Source organism: Colius striatus, chromosome 27 (genome assembly GCF_028858725.1).
Source record: "Colius striatus isolate bColStr4 chromosome 27, bColStr4.1.hap1, whole genome shotgun sequence".
Lineage (NCBI taxonomy): Eukaryota > Metazoa > Chordata > Aves > Coliiformes > Coliidae > Colius > Colius striatus.
The window spans coordinates 604696-628399 of record NC_084785.1 but is presented as its reverse complement, the minus strand read 5'-3'; the positions used below and the strand labels follow the sequence as shown (position 1 = coordinate 628399).

Here is a 23704-nt window from a genome sequence, read left to right as displayed (position 1 = left end):
TGCCTTTGCTGAAGTAGGTAAGCAAGAGGGTTGAGGAAAGACAGGCAGAATGGCAGGAGCACACACAAGCTGGTGATTAAAGGCAACTGTCTAGTACAGGCCACCATGCAGTAGTGCCTGAACTAAGTGCTAAAACCAGGCTGAAGAGATCTTTTCCCTGCTGTGAGGGCATTCTGAACGAGGAGTATTGCAACTGGAGAAGAGAGTCAGTTTTCTAAGAGTGTAGAGAAAATAAGGCCAATAGAATTGGGAATGGGTATGGGCATAATAGCAATAACTGCCACCACTAACAGCAGCAACAGCAATAATATATCCCTAAGCCAAATCAACTCAGTCCATCTCTGGAATGGATCCTTGCTGAGGCTTGAGAAAGCCTCATTCTCAGAGCTGACACACCTGATAAAATGTGACCAAAAGGCTGGTTTCTGTAAAAAAAATCCACAATATGCTAATAAAATCCACAATGTGTGTGAGGACTTGAAAGCTTGGACACAAGCAAGAAGCTGGAGGTTTTCTGTGTGTTTTAGGAACAGGTTGTTCTTGGTAGTGTTGGTTGTCTCCTCCCTGCATGCCAGGACATCTCAGTTCCATTCCATTCCATTCCACCTGTGGAGTTCAGGTAAGGGATATTGCCAGGCTGAGCCTGTAAAAACCACTGGCAGAGGTTCTTTCCTGGATTGTCTCCAAGTCTTAGAATTAAAGCTAAATAAACAAAACATTAGGAGGGAGCTGGTGTGCTTTTACTTTTGAGGGGACACCAGTGACTCTTGGCTTTACCAATTTGGTTTGTCCTCCCTTTTCCAAGTGCTAAAGGAAAGAAATGCCTTCAAAACCCAAGACTCCCTGGTAATATTCTTCCTGCCTGCCCCCTCCTCCTCATCATCTCTGGATATAGCACCATTAGTTGGAGATTTTTATGACTCCCAAGGGAAATGCAGAACATTCCTGAGACTGAAGTAGCATTTTGGAGCCCCTGAGCTGGAGTTCAGACAGCACAGTCTCTCTCAAGGATAAATCATAGGAGCTGCCAACATGAGGGATATTTGGTTTAAGAGGCAAGGGGCCAATAAACATTGATGCTGTTACTTGATTCACTAATAAATAGTGAATGCTTCATCTTGCAGTAGCTCAGTGTGATTTCCAGCAGCAACTTGATGATAAAGAGGCATCACAACTGAAGGTAGGTGGTGGTAGGAAAAAGCTAACTTGTCATGAAGGCTTCATTTGCTGCCAGCTGCCTCCATCTCAGCAGCTGTAAGGAGAGAAAGCAGAGCAGCAAAACAACAGGCAGCAGCTCTTCAGCTTTATGTCAACACCAAACAGCACATTGCAATGGTGAGTTTTTAGTAAAAAAGACTATTTAATGGTTTTAAGACCCCTAAAGCAACAAGCAGCATCAGGAACTCCCAGTACAGCAGGACTTTAGCTGGGCTGATAAACCACCATGGAATTCATGGAGTGTGAGAGGAATTTCTGCAGGGTTTTTTTGACTTTTATGGTTCAAAACTTGGGAGTATTTGAGAGATATTTGAGGAGAGGGAAATATTGTACTAGCCAGGGAGTGTGGTGTGGTGTTCATGTACAACTGACTCCTCCCAGGCGTTGCTCCTGGGTGGGTTAACATGAAAACTGGGCAGGAGCTGGGTTCAGCTTTTGTCAGTGTATGCTGTTACTTCCCAGCTGTCACCTCCCCTTTGCACCACATAAGTTAGGACTAACACCATGTATGTTATCTATAACTAAGCCTAGATACTCTTCTGGCAAACCCTGTTTACTGGGAGCTTCAGCATGTGTAACTGATGAAGAATGCAATGTGTAAACACTGTCTCCTGAGCATTACTCAGCAGAGGACTTGTCACTCATCAAGGGAGCGGGATGCACCTGCAAAAAGCCCCATTTTCCTCAGCCTTGGCCAGCTCCATCAGTAGGGATCAGCTGCTCAAAGGAAAATCAGGTGTGTGTTGGGGAGAGGGAGGGGAAAAAGCAGAGCCATGTGCAAATGTGAGTGTCTGATTATCCATAGTGAGGAAACAATTAACAAATGAGCTATTTAATGAAGCCCTCTAACACTTTCTTCCCTTTGCAATAGCTGAGTGAAGAAAGAGGTTAGGAGCCTGCAGGATCAGCTATGTCTTCTTATTCTTGGTTCACAAGTTCAGGGCAGGTTTTTCTCTTAGAAAATAAACCTCATACAGAGTTTGAGTGTCTAAAATATATCTTTAGATCAGCTGAGAGATTTTGTTTCTCCTTGCAGACTGTATTCCTCCCCATTTTTGTCCCAATCAGTTTTAACTGTAGAAATGCCTTCAGACACTGATAGGATTCTGGGCAGCAATACTCCTTGTTTGTTGCATCTCTTGTGTACAAGCCCAAGCCAAGATTTCAGTTAAACCCTTAGAAACGTTTATGCAGAATTTTTTACCCACCTCTCTGTGCATTTTGTGCAACTCCTTTTCTTTGGGCATAGCCTGTCAGGTTAACAAGGCCGCTTCTAATTATACCTGGGAATCTATCCCTTATGGAGCTAGTCATTACAGCCATAAAGTCAGCAGAGACAGCTTGTCCATACAGCTGCTCCCAGTTGATTTGCTTCATATAGAAGATAATGTCAACTGCATGGCCAGGCCAAATCTAGAGAACAGCATTAGGCTTGATATCAGAGAGAAGAAAAAGCCATTTCCCCAAAGCCAGTCAGTTCTGCAGCTCTCTGATAGCAATCAGCAGCTGGTAACTGCATTACATGAACCAGGGGATTTAAACAAACACCTCTTTGGCTCACTTGCCATTTCAATGACCAGCAGAGGTTCCCTGGAAGAACTGTGGCAGCATTAGGGCAAAGACAAGCTGAAAGAAAAAGTGGCTGTTTTCTGGCTCTGACTTCTCCTGTAATTGCCAACACAGTGTCACTTATTGGTGTTGAAGTGTTATAACCTCAATAAAGCTCCTGACTGCTTTGACCTTTGCCTGCAACTGGATTAACAAAACAGAAGCCACAGCACTGAGATTTTTATCCTGCAGGGGACTGTGATTAAAACTGTCATAAAATTTCTTGAGGGGCCTGAATTTTTATGAAGAAAAGCACTTTAATAGTTCTTGAGAGTGTTAGTGGAATTTGTCTGGGAGATAAAGCAGCCCCATCAGCATCACCCATCCTGGGGTTATTAAATACTGCATTCAGACAGAGAAAACACAGTTGTGTTGGCTGTGTTGCTTTGGCCAAAGTCCTGTTTGTAATATTCTACCACTTGTGTTTCCTTTGAAGTTCTCACCACTGAAGTAAATAACAGTTTCCTTAGCAAAGCTGTGGTGTGATGTTAATGTAGCTACAAAACCAGACGTTTCCTCTCACACCAGGGTGGAGGAAGACTTTATCTTTTCATATCCTTAAGTTAAAGTTACATTAAGTTTATGAACCAGCTTGGGAACCTATGAGAGGATATGTATAATCAGCCTCTGTATCAGGAAGGCTTAATTGAGAAATGTTTCTAAAAGCAGTTGGAGATACGTGCCTGAAGTGTACTGCATGAAGAGTATTTGGGGTATTTGAACCACTGTGGCATCTATATCACTGTATCTTGTAGTGATTAAAAAAATCCAGAGCAACTGTGGGATTTGTTGGTGGATCACTTGTCCAATGGAGAGTTGCTTTACATTGCATTACAAACAAGGTTTAAACAAACAGCACAAAGTTAACGTGTAGAACAGAGATGGGGAAAGTAGAAATGTTGCTTTTTCTCTTGATTATGTAAGTTTGGAGGAAATCAAGGATGTCCTGAAGCCTTTTGCATGTGTTATTTCACCCTTATAGCTCAAACAATCTCTAGTAGCCTCAGAAGGGGCTCTGGCTTTATCTGAGACATGATGTTTTACTGTAAGCAAACTGAAGCAGCATGGTAAGGATCTGAGGCCAAAAGAACTTTTCAGTCTCCTTTCAAAAATCTTTAAGAACTTGACTTTAACTTTTTACAGTAGAAATGCAACATTGATTGCCCTTTATTCTCCTTGTACTTCACTCCCACTAAAACCCATTGAGATCAGCTCAGTTGGTAGGAAACTCTACCTTGTCCTTTGCCTCAATGGGTGAAGTCAGCTTGTATAAATACTATTGGGGGAGAGGGGAAATAACTCAAGCAAACAGAATTGTATCTCACATGTCACAAAGTGCACATTTTCCCCAATAATTTATTTGTTCACCTAGCAATATTTCATATACATTCAGTTTTGTTCAAGAAAATGGACCAGCACAACTGTTCAAACATGTTGCAGGATAAAAACAGCATGTGGAAAGAAATGCTTGCCATTGGAATACCATGTTCAGAAGATTGCAGTGCCTTTTGTCAGGAAACAGCTTTAAAAACCACTGGCAGCCAAACTTGTACAACATGCAGGCAAAATGCTGCAGCAGACAGAAGAAAATGGAGGGGTTTTTTTTGCAATCAAAAACTGGCAAAGCAAAACAAAAGAGCCCAAAGCAGCTTGCACACAGCTCCCCTGCCAGGAAGTAGAAGTGGGTATTCAGCCATATTCAGCAAAGGTTTTGTATCACAAAACAATGGTGGTGTGATGGTTAGCTGAGTGGAATTGCTTCTGAAGTGGGGAAACTGCTGAAGTGCTGGCTGGATTTGTGTTTTCAAGGTTTACAAGGACTGAGTTGTTGCAGATCGCAGAAGAAACTCAGATCAATGCAAGAAGCTCATTCAGTCTGAAACACCGAGTACTGGAAACTCATTTTTGCTTTCCAGTGTTAATAGTTGGATGCCTTTGACTCTGGAAAAGATCCTCATGTTACTGTGATGATAAAGGAGGGGGATGTTTCTCAGCCTGAGCTCTGTAACAGACAGTAATCTGCATTAACCAGCTCTTTGAGCGTGTTGTGGAACTAAAAGATGTGTTGTTTCTTACGTGATAGTTGCTTGCAATACACAGCTCTCCACTTTAGCAATTCATTTCCCCTTAGCTCAGGCTTGCTATTTTTCTCCTTCCCTGTCAGCATGAGAAATAGGCAGCATGCTCTGCATAGAAGGCATGACATTTTACTCGAATCCCTAATACAAATGCTTAATCTCCTGGGAAATAAGTGATTCAATTACATTTATCAAGCTGGGTGGAAGATCTTTATTTGAATTCACCAGAAGCTATCTCTGTAGTGCCTTGGATTTTCAGAATACTGTCATACATTAAACAATCTGCTTGGGAATACCTTCAAAGAGTAGCTGATTATGTTTAGGGATTAGCTCCCTTTTGCAGATGGAGAAGGTTTTAGTTTACTTATGTGCACTCATAGGAAAAGACAGGATTAGTCTGACCAAGACAGTCTAACCCTCTCCATGAGAGTCTCATTATGATGAGACAAAACCCCAGAATAAATATTGGGTAGATTCATTCACAGAAGGAGTTCATTGATTCTTGGACTTCTTGAGAAAGGCTGAGATGCTGGTGAGACTGAAGGGCTCTGGGCAGAGGGGTGGCTGGAAGCAGGTATAAGGAATGCAGCAAGCAGATAGCAAATAGACAAAGCTGCCTCTTAACAACAGTCCTCTCATGAGCTGTTGGATACCTTTTCCTTCTGGCAGACAAGGACATTGTGTGGTGCAGGTCCTAAATATGTCTTGAGCTTAGTGCAACATCTTGAGGAGCGACTGGCTCTGCTGTCAGATGCAAGTATCCAGAAACAACTGATGTCAATGGCCTGTCCTGTTGACTTTGTTTTCTGCATTGTCTTGCTTATCCAATGTTATTAAGACAGAAAAGGGGATAAAAGTATCTCTGAGTAGGATGCAGAGTTAATTACCAAGTGTGGATTCAACATGGGACAGCTGAAATCTTCCTTGAGCCAATCAAGGAGTCACTCCGGGCCTCAGTGTCTTTATCTGAAGATGGAGTTCCTAACAAAAACCCATTTTAACATGAGAGTCAGTTAACATGAGGCCAACAGGCACACCTAGAAAGATGTGCCTGTGTTCTAGGTATCCTGTGATACCTAGAGCTCAGCAGCTTCCACTTCAGTAACACAATAAGATCCTCTTTTAACTGGCTTCAATTGGTATATGACATTCTGGTCTGTCCTTATTACCATTCAGCAAATGAAGTCAGGCAGGCAAATTTTACAAGTAAGACTGAAGAAGCTTTCTGAAAACCATTTGCTGACCCTGAGGAGTAGAAAAGCATGAAATGTTCCTAGCTTAACCTCCTCTTTTCAGTGCCATGGGTTTTCAAGGTGTTAATGCCTAGCAAAGGGAAATATTCCTTCACACAAGACATGCTTTGTCCTTGGACTTGGCAGAGCAAAAGATGAGCAGATGTTGATTTGGATCGTAACTATTTGGGATTTGAATGCTCTAAAGAGTAAATGAAGCCTCAAAAACATAAGACAATAAATCTGAATGAATATTAACTGTGGAAACTGGAATACTGAACTTTCCCTGCCCTGTGAGGAAGAGAGATTGGTGATGTGCTTACCCTCAACCTGTGTCAATTAGAAGTTGTCTATGTGATGCTGCAGCTCTCAAGTCTTTGCAGCAGAGACTGTCTTATCGAATCATTCCAGCACGAAGAGACCTTTAAGATCATCAAGTCCAGCCTTTGTCCCAGCCCTATCAACCACTAGAAAGTCTTGCTGCACTTGAGATGGAAATCCTGGCTGTTGCTCTCAACAGAAAATACAGAACAGAGAGAACAGTGGGATTCCATGTGCATCCCTCAAAGATTTCTGTCAGGACACATCAATTGACAGGTCACTGTCGACTGTTGGAAGTAGATGTGAGAGGGCTTTGAGGGGAAAAATCGTGGTGCTCCACTGTGTTCCCACCTCCCACTTGACTGCATTTTACTCCCTGTTCCATGCTCCTACACTATTTCACACAACACTCCTGACTGTTGAAAGGTTTTTACCCATGATGATAGATGTCAAGCCACTGGGAAATCTCTTGTTCTGCTGCTGCTTTTTAGATAGACAGATCCATTCAGCCTCTGTGGCTGCAGCTTAAAACTGGTGTCAAGTTCACTTTCAATAAGAGAAATATATGGGCTGCTTAAATCTGCACTCCTTTTCCTTCTTTATTTCTCCTTTTTTTGGTTTTCCTTCCTAGAATCCTGAAGTTTTTGAGACTTGTGAGTCCAAATATCCATCAAGATGCCAAATGCCTGTGACCCTGCTTGTGAAAAGGGAATGGGGCAGTTTTCATGCAGAAATTCTCTGAGTAAGCCAAACACATCATGTGTTTGTTTTTGCTGGCAAATGGGACAGCTGCTGAGGTGTGGCTGGGACTAGGCTTGAGTGATGCTGAGCTCTGAGTGCTTTTCAGAGCCACTGGACAGAGAGAGATGCTTTAGTGTCTCTTTGATGAGACTAACATCATTCTAACCTCAGTCTCACAGGCTGGAGTGCTGTGTACAAAGGTGACTATCCATGCCTGTCTACCCATACACTTCCACCAGCATGGTGACATATTTATCCTCATTTTAAAGATTTGGATCATATTGCTGCTTCAGGATTGCTCTGGAATGAAATGACCAATCCCTTTGTGTCAGCCTATGTGCAGCTTCACAACAACCCTTTGCCTGACATCACAAAACCTTAACCAGTGTGAAATTAGTGTGTACATCTCCCAGCTCCAAAGGAGAGGTGACACAAATGACCTTCTTGGTTTGAGTTATAAAATAAGGGCACAGAAGAGGGTTGGAGAGCAAGTGTGTGAAGTGAATATTTTATATCTGGCTAGTTCTGCTCAATTTATTGTGTGTTCAGAGTTCAGGTTTTGTTCCAATACGTGTCCCGTGTGTTTCAGCCCCGTGAGACTGGAAACCTTGACCACGAGGCTCACATGACTTTCTTATGACATTTCCAGCTTTTCTCCTTCTGGTCTTGGCTTGAAGTACCATGAGAATATTTTTTTCAGGGTATTTCATCACTTCTAGTTTCAAATTCTAGGCTTTATTGAAGAACTCTACAAAAAACTTTAAGGGGGGAGGGTGGGTTTCTTATTTAAAAATGGGATAATGCTGCAGATTTACTGTGTGTGAGGGCACACTTTTGGGAATAAGGGCCTGTGCCAAGGGAATTGCTTTGAATTCTTCTTTAATTTTAACCTGTCTGGGACATTCTGTGTCTTTCCTATGTTGGAGAACAAATAACTGTTTGCTTCAGCTAGTCAATTCAGCTAGATGTTTCCTTTTCCAAGTATAAGAGGAGGTAGACAGTGCCATTTATTGTCCCACCAAACACAACAAAAGCATGGTCTGAAAAACACTATGCTTCCAAATGTGTCTTAAGGATCAGTCCAGACTGAGTTGGGAACTGTTATCTTTGTTTTCCCCATCACTGCAAACTCCTTTGTGTTTCATACTGGGAGAAGCAAGTCCTCTGCTTGACAGATGAGCACCCGAAAACACCTGTAAGATGTGACTGAGGCAACAAGTGCTGCAAGGAAACTTCACCAGCACACATGGCATCTGAAGTGCTGTTGGATTTTACACCAGAACAAATATGCCAGCTTTGGCAACCCTTTTACAGCTTGCTTGTTTTCTGACATAGCTCTATCAGGTTGGTGCTGTCTGAGCATATTGCAGTGAATCTGCCCAAAGACATAGGCAGATGCTGTTTTAACTTGTGATCCTGCAAAGTTGGCCAGATTTGTACATGGATGCTTGGTATGAGGTTTCCTGGGTGTACTGATATTACACACTCATTTTAATGCATTGAGAAGGGGGCCAAACGTAAGGAGGAAATAAGGCCACTGTGAACTGTCTATACCAAGCATGGGCTTAGGTCCATCTCCTCTCTTCTTTCACTTTGATCTCAATGTTTATTTGCAGTGGCAGTGTTTGATTAGCATCCTGGCCATGTAGAGATGTGAAGTGCATTTGCTCTCTGAGGTTGCTCTCTGCTTCCAGGACTCTGCAAAGCAATAGTACTGCAAGAACTCCAAGGATCAGCTTTGACTGCTGCAAATTGTCTGATGATGGTCCAGCTGCAAATATTTGTTTGCAGGGGGAAAGAAATCTCATTCATGCATAAACAAAAGACACAGAACACTGAAATTCTCTTGACACTAGGGGCTTAATACTGAATAAGAGATGAATAAACAATGATTCCCCATCAATAATATCAAGGTGTCCTTTCAAAGCCCTATCCTATAAAAGCTAATGTTATCTTAAGCCCTTTCCCTTTTCACAAGCCAGCAGATATTCAGCATAGGAGCTGACATTGAGGCATGAGTAAAGGCTTATGTGTTGTTTCAAGAAGCTGCATTCTTACTTAGCAGGCTCAGGAGAAGTTATGTCAAGAGCTGCTTATTTCTGACATTGTACAGAGAATTTCTCCTGCTATTTCTTCCAGCTGCTGAACAGCAAATTTATTTATTTATTTGGATTAGCTATATTAAACTATAACATGCTTCCAAATGCTTTTCTCCCAAATTCCCAAAGGATGGCCCTTTCTCATGGGGATGGAAGTCCTTGAGTCAGCTAACGTGCTTAACTCCCACTGCTCAGAATGAGGGTAAAGTTCCTGACTCCAGCATACCCAGGATCTCATAGAAAGATTAGAGCACTTGGTATTGAAGGAGTCAGAAAAGGAATGTAGCAGAACACTGGGCAGGGAGACAGTAAAATGTCTATAGCTTTTCCAGTGAGTGTGGCACTGATCTGAGTAGCAAGCACCTGAGCAAGGATTTACTGAGTCTTTAAGCAGGTCCCTGCTGGGCTCAGAACAAGGAAAACAAATAGATGTGTGGAAGTGGCTCCTTTGAGCCTTATTTGATGATGACTTACCTAGTTTTGCATTTTATTAGACCTGCATCAAAGCACAGAGACCTTCCAAACAAAGCCAGGACGCATGCAAAGTTTCATTTGGTTTTGTTTGGAGATCTGGGAGGTTTGTTGTACAAAAAAGACAAGTCCTGGTTGGCTTCTGAAGCTGGGTGGAGTGCAGACACTTGGATCAAGTTTCCCTTGGCAATGGAGTCTACTGAAATCCACAGCACAAGGGGAAACTTAGAGTGACTCCAAGGAGGGTGAGAGCCAAGAGAATGTTTTTGCTGTGCTCTGTGAGCTGATGTGACTGCCTTTCCAGACAGGTTGAGGACAAGCAGCCTCGTGGGCATTACAGAAGACCAATTCCCCACCTGGTGCAGCCCAGGAGTGAGGACCAATGAGGCTGCACAGATGAAGGTGCAAATCCAAAAGCTGCCTGTTCTCTTCAACAAAGCATCCAACCCAAAACCTGGACATGAACAACAGAGGCAAGACATTGTGGGGAAACATCCTTGTCCACAGTCCCTTAATGAAAAGTAAGCAGAGATCTGTAAACACTGTCCCATGACCTGAGCATCCCAACCTCAGCTCTCCTGACAGTCAAATCGAGGTTCAGCTTTTCTGGGGGGTAAATCACGAAATGGCTCTAAATGTGGAGCTGCCTGGAATTCAGCTCTGCATGCTGAAATCAGCAGGGGATCTTTGTAGTTTGCTCTTTCTCCCCCATTGCACCAGAGCATTAGGAACTTTGAAACAGGGGAATACAGTGGAAAACAAAGCCTTTATATGTCAGGCAAATCTCTTGCAGGGGCCAGTCTCTTGGAAGACTGTCGGATGCTCACCATTCACTGTCTTTAAGGGGCTTCATTCAGGCCACTGGTATCGAAAGATGTTGCTCCTCAGAAGCTTTAGCCCTGTTTTACAGTATGCCATTTGTTTCACTTGAATGATAGAATCATAAGGGTTGGAAGGGCCCTTCAGAGATCATCCAGTCCAACCTCCCTACTAAAGCAGATCCCACCTAGATCAGGTCACTCAGAAACGTGTCCAGGTGGGTTTGGAAAACCCCCAGAGGAGGAGTCTCCACACTCTCACTGGATCCTTCTAACATCAGCTTCACCCAAAAAAGAACAACATCCCATCAGCAGAGCCAGGATTTGGGTAGCCTGTGTTGTTAGACACCTCCAGTCCTTTAGACATCCTCCCCGTTTTCACTGAGGGAGATGGTGTGTATCTTAATAGTCGGCACTTTACAGTTTTCATGGGTGAAGTTCCCTGAAGCACCTGCACAGCAGCATTCCTGGAGGAGGAAACCTTTACTTTTTGCTTTGGCAGTAGCACAGTCTTTAGAAACTGCATTTTTTGCAGGCATGCTTTGCACAGCAGAGAAGATCTTCCATTCACAGACCCCATCCGACTTGGAAATCTTATAGAAGGTTTCTCCTGTGCCAACTGGAATACGAACCACACCTTTGCTGCCCTCCATGCTTTGGCTAGTGGGATGGTTGAGGTTGAAACTTGGGGATTGCTTCTTTGCTGCTTGCTTCCTTGGGAGGCACTGTGCTCTCAGGACATTTTGGAATGCTTTCTTAAACTCTTGGCTTGAGCACGGATAGATTATGGGATTGATGCAGCTGTTTAAGTATCCAAGCCAAAATGTTACTTTAAAAAGTGTGTCTGGGGGTTTGATTGCAGGAAAGAAAGAACCTAAAATGGGAAACACACAGAGGGTTAAGGCAATGAGAAACTGGACTAATCAAAGAAACTTAAAGGTGGGAAAATGTACGACTTCAAGCCCAATTCCTGCAGGAACAAGCATTTCAGGATATATAGTGTCATACAATTACATGGATATTCTATCAGAAATCAATTCCTCTGCTTCATTACACAGTGTTATGTTCCCTTTTACAGTCAGAGGCAAGCAAGAAGACTGATAGCAAGTGATAGATGGAAATTGCTTCCTCCAGGACTTCAAATTCAACATTATTTGGCCAAATAACAATCATATCTAGGAGGTCATCAGAAGGGGTTTCAAATGTCAGAAGTCAGAGCAAGTGAAAAGATTACTGAGTTGACTGCATTCCAGCTAAAAGTCTTAAAACTAATGAAGCACTGGGTACTCATTTTCCATTGAAACCTCGAGGAAATCTAACTATCCATGTTTTTCTCTCTCACTGAATGCATCTAAAACTCAGAAATTAAAGGGAAGGTTCCTTCCTCCATCAATGGACATTGGAGAGTGTCTTATACTGGTATATACTTGCAAGATTACTTCCCAGAGATGACTCAAAGAGCAAAAACATAGATGGCTTCTTAGCAAGCAAAGTCCTGTGAGCCTCTTTATTCTATAGAAGACAGGATAGCATTCAAAAAATGTGACATCTTTTGACAAATCCTATTCAGAACCATCAGCTGTGCATTCATTAGTCCCATTCACTGTCTTGGCACAGCAAGAGTCAGCTACAAGTGACCACGTGCACTGAAAATTAAGTAGCATTACTACTGTGGCTTTTTGAAAATAGACTATGTGGTAAGATAGGATTTAATTATGAATTATGTGCTTATTTAAAATCTTGGGTATATTTTCCCTAATGCCTTTGGCAGCAACTACAACTTGAGCTCTTTACTACTTGCATAAGCTAGTTTTTAACTTAAAGTGATTTGAGTAGAATGTCAGCAAATGCTGAAGAGATTTACTCATGGGGAGATGTTGTTATAAAACTAGTGAGACATGTTTAAGGTATCAAAGGGTCAACATTGCTGCTTACAGGTTGTTGTTTAGCAATTGATTGCTTTTCTTGAACGACACTGGAAGGTGGCCATTGTAACAAGACCCTGTAATTCTCTTGTTTGGTACTTGTCTTTGCTTAGAAATAAAACCAATGTTGTCTGAATGTGAATGAAACAGAAGACTAAACTAAGTGTGATGCTGGGGAGGAGGAATAAGTGGTAACAGCCCTTCCAAGACTGATTTTGCAAAATGAATCTAGAACCAGAAAATGAGAAAGATCTTTGCAATATGTCACTGAGAGGAAAGGCTGTTGTTTGGTTCCTCTAAAAGAAAGGAGAGATGAAATCATACTGGTGTCAGTAATCAGCTTGGACACAGAAAGGAAAATCACTTTCCATAAAGCATAACTGGCTTCTTTTGAACTTTATAGTCAAGTTTATAATAGAGCTTCCAGCACTGACAGATGCTTGTCTTCCTGCTTGCCCCTGGAAAACCTATAAGCATGCTCATGGAGGAAGAAACACTGTGGAAGATTTAGGCATCAATACATTTGTCATCCTCTGTGGTTTAACTATGTCTGTAAGCAGCTCTGAAGCTTTACATGGATCAGTTTGTTTGTTGGGCTTCCCTTGACTTAGGAAGAGGTAATAATGCCATCAGAGGGTGTTCTAATTCAGCTCTGGGAGACGTTGAACTTCAGTTTGAAGCTTTTGCTTCCATCTTGGTCAAACAAAGCCACGGCAAGCGCAGCAAATGCTGTCAAGCGGCAAAAGCCAGCCAGGAATTCTCAGGGTGGTTTTTGCCTGTGAGAGAATGTATCAAAATATTGCCTGAACCAGAGACACAAATAGTGCAGTGTGATTAATGACTTTCTCATTCTGCAGAACACAGTCTCCTCTGTGAAACCTGAAGCAATGTCTTCTTGCTGTGGTACCAGCTCCTACTCTGTAAGTAGAGCTGTCGGGGAAGAAGACGCTTTGCTGTCAGGGAAGAAACAGATGTGGCAGGGTGAGAAGCTTTCCAGTTCTCTTTTATTTGGCAGAGACCAAGACCTAGACCTATCCTAAGACCTAGGATATTTGGTGTATGATGAAGCAGCAGAGAAGTGAGACTATAGCCAGAATACCCAAAGGCAGTGCAGAACATGGCACAAGAGCTCACTCTTGGTATCAGAGCAGATGAACCTCTAATTCCAACCCCAGTTACAACCTGGGCATCAAGCACAAGTCTCACTGCCTCTGTGATTGAGTCTGTGTCAGTCCAAGATAGGGAGTTTCACTACTACTTTCAATATCAACCAATTTTTAAGACCAAAAACGCTGTGCTGAAGAAAGCAAACGCTGTCTTGCAGTTAAGCACGAGTGAGCAGGCATATCCGTGACCTAGAATTTATCTCAGCATATGAATGCTGCCTTCCTTCAGTGAAAAACAACTAAACAACATTCTCAAAGAACTTTCTGGCTGAAGTCATTGGCAGATGAAAAATAAGGAAAGGCTTCAAAATGCTCGAATGATGCTCCGTTTTTGCTTTATTTCCTCATTTAATTGCAGCATCTCTACCGCTTTCCCATCTTGTGTTAGGACAAAAGGTGAAACAAATCTCGGTTCAGGGAATCAGCTGTGTGAGGCTGAGTGTAAAAATGGGTAAACAATAACAATTCCTGTTTGCTGCAACTTCTGGCTCACTCTAAATGGAATGTTAGTGCCTTGCCAAAGTCTGTTAAAAATAGAAAATAGCCAGTGTCAGAGTCTGCCTCTTGCTCTTTTTTTGGGGTGGAGATCTGCATGCTAATTTATTAATGTAACCTTTTTTGGTTCATCAGTGCAGAGACTTGTAGCCTTGGAACAACAGAGTGAAAAGAAAGTGAAGTAGCTTTAACAGTATACAAACTGTAGGCTCCACCAAACACTTTCTTGGTGGATGCAGCTTGAGCTTTAGGACAGTGCCTTTGCTCTGATGTGCATTTTGTTGTGCCAGCCAGCGATGTTTCAGTAGTTCAGACCAGCTAAAACTTTGATTGCAGGCTTCATTACAACTATGTGTTCTGAAAATGAAACAGTGCAAATGGTAAGAAGAGGAAGAAATATTGTCAGTAGCATCTTGAATGGGCAGAAGGTGGAATCGATAGTTAATGGTCCCAATATGTAGCAGAGCTAGATGTAAAATCGAAGGAGAAATAGTTAGGACTGTCTTCTTACTTACACAGACAGCTTATTCAACTGCCAGAACAATCTAAGTCAAAATCAGCGTATCTAAACCTTGACCCACTGAGTTATTGCTTAGTGTGCCAAAAAACCCATTCACCTCCTGCATCTTCTCTGTCTGATGAGAAAAATCCTTCCACATGTTGCAGAGCTGCCCTGAGGAGCCGTTGACACATCAGCATTTGCTTAGTGTCTGTTTAGAAGTGTGATGTCCTAGTCAAAGAGCTGCAGAAATGCATGCCCATCCATGGCAGACACCTGGTTAGCTCTGTAGTCCAGAAACTTTCCCCAGTCTTTTCTGTTGGCTACCTGAGCATCTGGCAAAAAGGGAAGACCATCATATTCTCCAAGTCCTTGGAGAATCGTGTCCCTCCCCACAGAATACTAAGAATGTACTCTTTTCTTCTGGGCCTTTAATATTCATGATGTTGCTGTCATGATTCATATCAGTGGGTGATGTATCTGGTAGCAAGCAGGACTCATTTTTAAGCAGTGCTGCTAAGGCTGGTGATAAAGTGCTTTGTTCAGCCTGCTGAAACATCCAAATGGGCAGGGGCTGGCAGCTCAAGTCAGTTGAGTTCAAAGAAGTAATAAAACTTAGGCTTTGTGTTGTGTTGTGTTTTAAGCAATGACCATAATCAATGATGAGATTAAACATTGAAGCAGAATGGTGAATTCTCCCTTCTTTAAGGTGTGCAGTGTGCCTGACATACACAGCAGTGAGGCAGTACAGAGAAACCAGGTGGAACTGGTGTGAGCGCTTCAGTCTGTGTCCATTCAATCCTTGACTGCTTGGTTGCTGCCAAGTTAGTGTCAGCTCAGGTTTGGACACTCACCTACTGGTGGTCAGAACTGAGAAAACAGCATTATTATAGCACCTAATTCTCCAGAGCAAGCTTTTTCCTATTATCTCTCTCTGGGTGAAGTGTAACCATAGATTAATACAGTGCTGCCATCCAGATACCCTCTACTAGGGCTGGATAATGAGCAGCAGCTGAGAAGTGAAAAGTTTTCCTTCTTAAAACTAATGCTAATGATTACAATTTAGAAGCTTCATGTTCCATTGTCTCCCTGCAGTTTGTGCTGGAAGGACGGTAAAGAAAACTTCAACTGATCTTTTAATGACATAGAATTGCAGATTAACTAAATGATGCTTGAATTTCTGCTTTGTTTTCAAAAGGTTGAGGACTCTCAAGTGCCAGTAGCACTCTTCAATTGCTTGTTATATGCAAATCAAACAAAATAAAATGTACTATTAGCCTCTGGAGATCCTTTACCTTTAAATACTTCATCACTCACCCCTGAGAATGTCAGGATTGCATTCCCTTCCCCCATCATTTATTTTCCTGTTTGTCAACTTGAAGTTTCTTCAGCTCTGAGAGATAAATCTTCCATCTACCTCCTGGTGAGTAAGTGCCAATTCAGTCACAAAGATGTAATTTGACTTTGTCATTTGTCAGAAGTTACAGTGCTGCTTGATTACAGGTTGTTTAAAAGCCAGTACTGACGTTGTGCATTGTTTCAGTGATGGGCAGCAAAGAAGGATTTAGAAGCTGTCAGATAGAGACTTGTGTTATTTGTTTACTCTGTATTATCTCTGTCAGCACCATGGGAATCAGATCCCATACATTTTTTATGACCCATGGACCTATAGTGGTGTTAAAATTCATCACCACTACTGACTCTTGCAGCAACATTTACCTTCACTATATTTTCCTGCCTTTTATATTGTGTGGTACAAATCTAGTGACTGAGTCAGGACACAGAGAAAGACAGACAGAGCTACATGGCTACAGTAGTGCCCAGGAAAAGTCCCAGAGAATCAGGAGAATCATAGAATCATTTTGGTTGGAAAAGAACTTTAATGTCATCAGGTCCAACCACTCACCTCATACTGCCAATCCCATCACTGAACCATGTCCCTCAGCACCTTATCTATGTGTCTTTTGAATATCTCCAGTGATGGAGACTCCACCTGGGCAGTCTGGGACAGTGTCTAACAACTCTTTCAGGAGTTCTTAATCATCTCCAATTGTTTTGGAGCAATTTGGGGCTGTTTCCTCTTGTCTAATGACTTGTTACTTGAGAGAAGAGGCTGACTCCCACCTTGCTACAACCTCCTTCCAGATTGTTGTAGAGAATGATCATGTCTCCCCTCAGCCTTCTCTTCTCCAGACTTAAAGAAGTACCTATAGGAACTACTTATTTCAAACCTTGCACACTGAGGTCGAGTAAAAATCCCAACAGCTCTTTCCTCTTATGTATAGGAAACACAACTCTGGAATGGTAGCAAACTGGAAACAGGGATAGTGGTCTGGTTTGTAGGGAGACAAAGCTTAAAACTCAGGTCCTGGGATTTGTGCTGAAGAGGTCAAGCCAGAAGCCAGCAGCTATTTCAAAGCAATTGCCCTAAAGACCCAGAGGATGAAGCACAGAGGAGCACTGTTGTCCCCTCAGTGTACTAGAGTAGCCTAAAGCTTTTGTGAGGCAGTCTGCTCCATGAACATTGATGAATGTCTTACATCTTTTGTTCCCAAGCTCAGTGCTAGGACTGAACTTTATTCCATAAGACTGGCATTCTATAACTGCATCTCGGGTCAAAACACAAACCACCCTCTGGAAAGTATATTTATATATATGTACATGTATTCCTGCAGACATACAGCAGCTGCACTCTGTACATACATACTCTCCCAGCACGTCTCTCCCTGCTGCTCCCTTATGGAAAGTATTTTCTGTGGGAATAAAAAGATGGGATTAAAGAACTCCTGAATGGTAGGAAGCGCTTCTGGGTTTCATACAATCAAATCAATGCAATGAATGCAGAACAGCAGTTCACAGGCATGAAAGAAGGGTAAAAGCCTACATCTGGCAAGACTTGCACATTTACAGCTGTGCCTGTCCCAGGGCCTGCAATATTACTTCTGATTCAGGAGGGAAATATAAGTGACTTTATGCCTAGATATCCCTGCCCTGTAATAAACAAATGTAGAAGAAGGAGTAGAGGGTCAGTTTGTCCTCGTAAGGTCCTGAATTTAGATCTTTGGGTGCGGATATTTGGATGCAGGTGAGAGCTGGAAAGGGCAGGCAACAGGAATGAATCTGTCTGGGAATAGTGCTCTGATTGTTTGTGTGCCTTCAGACCTAATTTATGCACTGTTTCATATTGTGCTCACCATGGATGATATTTCTGGCAAAGAGCAAGCAACTATTTCCAGATTCACTGTGGGCAGCTGCAGATTTAGAACTCGGATAAAAAGCCATGGGAAGGTAAACTGAGGTTTTGTTACCCATGTAAATTCAAATAATCACATTGTTTTACAAACCAGTTTTGTTGTGGTTGGAATTCCAGCTCCCATGCAGTGGAATGATCCTGGATCTGGTTGCTAACATTTTTAAGGTGTTTGATATTGGTCTCCAAGCCCTTGCTCTTGAAGTCATGCACTTACAACAAATTTCTTAACATTTCTTTTAAAAACCCCCAAGAGAGTGGTTCAGAGAGTAGTTTGAAAAGATGAGTCTATCTCAGCCTGTCTCATGAGTTTGTCACTATGTAGCTGTTGGTTGTGGTTTGGGAACCGTTGGGGTTAGCAATACAGGAATGATCTTGCTCAGCAAAGCTGAGTCTCTCCCTTATGTACCCAAATTGAAGATAAGCTCTGACATTTGCTGGGTGAGGTGGGACAGTCATTCATTGCCTTTCAAACACTAACAAATCCTAAATTACACTGTGATATTTGAGAGTGAGTTAAAAATTACCATCTTGGTTCATTTACTCCAGGAACTTCAAAGCAGTGACTACACAAAGCAGGAGCATTTTGAAGGCAATCATTCTCTGACAGGACGCACATGCAGGAGGGTCACGGGTGTGAATCATGAAACATTGCACAGCTGACTCCACTTTCTCTCTAGTTTTCTGTGTAGATGGCTATTAATATCACCAGTTCCTCCCTCTGCTTTGCTGTGTTGTGAGTCAGTGGGATACAGCGTTTCAGGACTCAGTGACAGTGGAGAAATGTTGGCTGTAAGGATGTCAGTGGGAACTTTGTCACTGGTTTCAGTGTAGCTGAGTTATCATCATAGACCAACAAAGCCTTTCCAGTCTATGTTTATGAGAAATTCTGCATATGATTAGCAAAAAAAGCACCCTTAAACTTGAAGACAGGTCAACCTGGCTTTAGCCAGAGCAAGGGAATGGCTAGGAATCCGCCTGTCCTGAGGCAATAGCACTAAAGTGGGCAGGTGAGCAGTCTCTCCAGCTGCCTTCTCTGAAGGACTGAGTAACAGACTACTTGGATGTGGTAGGGTGCTTTTGTAGACTGCTTGGGGCAAACAGCAGCCTCCACTAAACAAGCAGCAGCTGGTGAAAGTATTTAGAGCTCCTAAATGGGCAAGTAATCCATTCAAAAGGCTAAGGTTTCCTTCTCTTGAATATATCCTTTGTATACTTATAGAAAGGTGGATGCCAAGTGTAGAGTTAGGAGAGTTTGGTGAGTGTATCTGAAAATCTTCTGCTTGGGAAATGATTGCAGACAGCAGTAGATGTACTTGACAACATTCCTTCTTTACAACCTAATGCTAGGGCTGAAGTGCTGGATGTAATTACTCTTGGAAAGTGGCATTTACAGGAAGAGTCTGTGCAAAATTCCCCCCCAGTAAAGTTAGTTCAGCAACAGATTTACAGGGTGGTTTTTTTTGAGTAATAACAGTTGAAAGGAAGGTTTGTAGAATAAAAAGCACTTTAAAGCACCATCAGACTTTCACTGCTGCAGAGCAAAGATGAAATTTGAGCTCACTAAGGAAAAGTGTCTTATACAGAGGCTAATGGACATAGATAAAGGATATCACAGGTCTTGCTGGCACTTAGGTACCAGTTGTGACTTCTTATCTTGCATTTTGGTCATACTAAACTTTCCCTAAACAGTCCTAGAAAAGGACCTCTCGTTGCACTAGGAAAGCCAAGTGTTTAGAAAGGAACTCAGATTTAATTAATAGAATACAAAGACTGTAGACTTATTTGGGGCACACTTGAGCTTTGACATGGAAGGTTTTGTTATGTACTTTGTGAAGATGTTGAATTGAAAGAAATCTTTATAGGAAAGCCTTGAGACTAGGGGCAGATCCACTGGTGAAGAAGTCCATGCAGAAATGACAACCTGACTTCTTCCAGGAGAAATCATCTCTTTGACAATTTTATTTTACAGAACTCTTGTGAAGGCTGAACTTTTGTGCTCTAGCATTCAGAAAAAAACCCAAATCTTAACCTCAATTCTGCTCAGGATTGTCATCTCTGCTTTACTTCACAAACATCAAAGTCAAGTGAGAAGGTGTGTTCGACTGAAAGCCTTTGCACAGACCCTTTGCCTGGAATGAAACTCTGTCCATCTAAAGGTAAGAGAGACATTACTTAAACAGATTGCAACTGGCAACTTTGCACACTTTCTGTTAAGAGGCTCTTATGTTAAGAGACTGTTTTATGGCAGGGATACTCAACTTGTCTGTCCAGTTATTTTCAGCAGCATTTACTGATATGGTTGTCATCCCTTTATCCCCCTCTTGGCATCCTTCTGTCGCTCTTGACCTTCACATTTTGTTTTGACAGACCTGGTGTTGGTTTTAAGTGGTTCTTGGCTGGTAGAGTTGATGTTATTAGGTGTGGAGAGCTTGAAAATGCTGTAGATGACAGTAAAATAATCTTATGTTTTGGGAATTTGTGCTGCATAGAGTGGTATGCACCTCCAGTTTTCTGAGGTTTGTGTAGCATAGGTTAAGAGTGTCTGTGTGATGGGCAACCTCCACTGAGAGCTGTCCCATGGCCACAAATCAGCAGGGCTGTTCTGCACAGCAAAGTTCTTGTTGCCCAGCCAGCTCTGTTGTGAACTCCATGGAAGCCAATGGTTTCAGCAATGGAGTATTCTGCTCAGCTGAAAGTCTGATCTCTGCTACTAACCTGCTGCACGATCCTGGCCAGATCACTTTGCCTCCCTTCACCTGCCTACAGGATAGATCTGACAGTGGTTCCTGTCTTTTGGAATGTGTTCTGCATGGTGTAGGTGTAGAGTGCCATATGCAATCCTGCCTGGGTGAGACAACCTGCCTGAAGATGTTTCCTTGATTTCTTTTTTGAAGACATGATTTTGTTGTGCCAGTTTTTTGTTGTCAAACAAAAGTAGCAAATAGGTTTTGAAAGCCTTATTATATGCTTTAAAAATAGTGTAGTGACCCCACAGAAATAGGGAAAGGAACCTCAAGATAATTTCCTTATAAGGGATCAAAGAGAGATGCAAAGGCACTCTGGAGTCCAGAAAACTGCTGAAATCTGAAGTAAATTATTTAACAACAGCTTAGTGTGGACAACCCAATTTGCAGATGAAAAGAAGTGTGTTTAATGTGTTCTTGCAAACCCTTTTTGGGTATGTTTCAGACATCTTGGCAATCAGCATTCCAACACGCTGACATCCTGGACAGCATGAGCCAGGCCTTTCAGGGCTTCTCCCTGTGAAACATCTACATCTCCTATTCCAGCACTTCCCAGTAATGACCAACAGAAAGGATTCTGTATTTTGGGCTTTTTCACATGGCAACATTAGCAACAGGTTTTTGTGATAATCTTGGTAAATCCAGTAGAAGTTAATTGAAAAAGAACAGCTGTTTATGAGGTTTTAAAAAGAGAGAAAGAAAATCCCCAAATCCTTCTTTTCATGTTTAGGTTTTTCCTTTTTCTTAATTGTACACACTGTTCTGTTACTAGCTAGAGCTTTCATGCAATCTTACTTCATTTTTGCTGAGCAGCACAAGTCCTTTTCATAAGAAAAGCTACTGAAATTTGAGTAAGGGACAGATTTAAGGTTCCCTGTTTGAAAACCTAATGTTTAGTCCAGCTGCTGCAGAGCAAACCTCAGTGTGATGTGTCACACACATCACACTCAGATATAGGTATGACATTAGTATTCTGCCTTTAAATCCTGAAATTGCATCAAAGGTGACTGAGCAAGTTTTAATTAAAATTGTAATTGCTTCTCTATATTTCAGTGACAGCAAAGCAGAACAAATCCCCAACTCTCCTCCCCTTTGGAATTACAGCTGGTGAATAAATATTCATATTCAGCATGATGGTTGAAGCCAGTGTTTGGCCAGTGGGCTCAGTGGGTTTCCACAATAGATGCAAGCTAGAGAAGTATAAAATGACTTTGCAGGATCCTTGCTGCTGCCTTCTGACTGGTCATATGAGAAATTAAAAGATACTTCCATTTCATTTGAAGGTTTGGATCTCATGGTGTGAATTTCCTGATAGGAAGATGATATTTTTTATTTCCCTTATAATAGAAAGTCTTAGGTGCTGAATACTGCAGGAGATCTGGCCCCAAGCCTGTTAACAGCTGCTTGACCCTGGATGTATTTATATCTTGACTTATTACATATTTATATCACCTGAAGAACTGGCTGCAAACTTAGATATAAACACACACACACACACATCTAAAGATATTCCTGTATGCAGAGCTGGCCAGAAATAACAGCCCTAGTTCTGAAACAGCGTTTTCTATATGGACAAGGAATGCTCAGTACTTTTATTTTCAGAGTTTTATGCTTCTCAGCACCAGAGATGTTTTGTTTCATTAGAGACTGTTATTTTTTACACTCACTGCTTTGTGCACGGTTTGATTTTGGCAGCTTTGCAACAGACAATAATTCCCCCAGAGTGTCTCTGATCAGCATTCTTGTACACAGGCACAAACACAGCCCTCCCTCCACAGAAACTGCTGCAAAAGGTAGGCTTTTGCTTTACTTACCAAGAGGCATTACTACAAAAAATGGAAGCCAGCAGAGAACGAAGCATCCCACGACTATTCCCAGGGTCTTGGCAGCTTTCTTTTCCCTGGAGAACTTGAGGAGACGCACGGAGAAATGATGCTTGCTCTTGGGGTTGGGAGCAGAGCTGCTGGCTTCAGGAGCGTTTTTACGGTGGATCCGTAGGGTTACTTCTTCAGAGTGAGATCTCTCTGTCTTCAGACCAGAAGTCAGACCTTTGTTTTCCCTTTTGGCCACTACATACACTCGACAATACATCACCAAGATAATAGTCAGGGGGAGGTAGAAGGAGCCTAGAGCAGAGAACAGCACGTAGCCAGGCTCCTCGGTGATTTGACAGATGGTCTCGTCTTCTGGTGCTGGTTCCTTCCAGCCAAAAAGAGGTCCAATGGATATCACCAGAGACAGTGCCCAAACACACAGTAATGCCAGGAGGCCTCTCTTCTCTGTCACTATACTTGGGTATCTCAGTGGGTAACTCACCCCGATGTATCTGTCTATCGAGATGATACAGAGGCTCATAATGGAAGCAGTGCAGCAAAGCACATCAACAGCTGCCCAGATGTTGCAGAAGATCCTCCCAAAGACCCAGTAGCCCAAAATCTCCATAGTAGCTGAGAAGGGCAGGACAGTGGAAGTCAAGAGGAGGTCAGCTACAGCCAGGTTAATGATATAATAGTGGGTAACACTCTGAAGGTGTCTGTGGCAGGCTACAGAGAGGATAACCAGAATATTACCCAAAACACCAAAAATAATCAGCCCCCCTAGAATAACACCTAGTAAAATGGCCTTTGAAATGTTCACAGGCCCCAAGGAGTGGGTGCAGTTGGAGCAGTCAGAAGAGTTTCCAGGGAGGAAAGCCATGGTGAGTGGCTGATAATGTTCATGCGAGGCTGTTGTACTTCACTCCTTTTTCAGGTAGAAAAGAGTGATGAGATCAGTTCTTGGGAGCTCCTACAGGCAGGGAGGTTTTTCCTTGCTTTGTTGAGGGAAAGAGTTTTTAAGAATGTCTTAGAACTGCAGCACCAGGAAAAATGAGAAGGATTCAGAAACATGTTAGAAAATCCACCTTTCTCCCTGCGTGGTTTTCACCATTACAACACAGATAATAGCCACCATTTCCAAGTCATATTTAAGTCCTCCTGCATTTTTCTTGGGGTGCAGAGGTGAGGCTACACAAAACTGAGGTTATTTACCCTGCTC

At 42.4% G+C, this 23704-nt stretch overlaps 1 protein-coding gene across 1 annotated transcript; it reads right to left on the bottom strand.

The window, feature by feature from the left end:
* Nucleotides 1-10945: 10945 nt before the first annotated feature.
* Nucleotides 10946-23365, bottom strand: ADRA1A (adrenoceptor alpha 1A). Its single transcript, XM_010207280.2, has 2 exons — nucleotides 22483-23365; nucleotides 10946-11460 (listed from the first exon to the last, which is right to left on the bottom strand). Exons 1-2 carry the CDS (start codon nucleotides 23363-23365, stop codon nucleotides 10946-10948), a joined length of 1398 nt encoding a protein of 465 aa, XP_010205582.2.
* Nucleotides 23366-23704: the final 339 nt, after the last annotated feature.

What these genes read in the sequence shown, in the direction of transcription:
- ADRA1A (XM_010207280.2), bottom strand. Translation starts at nt 23,365, where the DNA reads ATGGCTTTCCTCCCTGGAAACTCTTCTGACTGCTCCAACTGCACCCAC. An exon ending in TTTTGTAGTAATGCCTCTTG is followed by an intron (nt 11,461 to 22,482) that starts GTAAGTAAAGCA and finishes TTCCCATTTTAG; the next exon opens with GTTCTTTCTTTCCTGCAATC.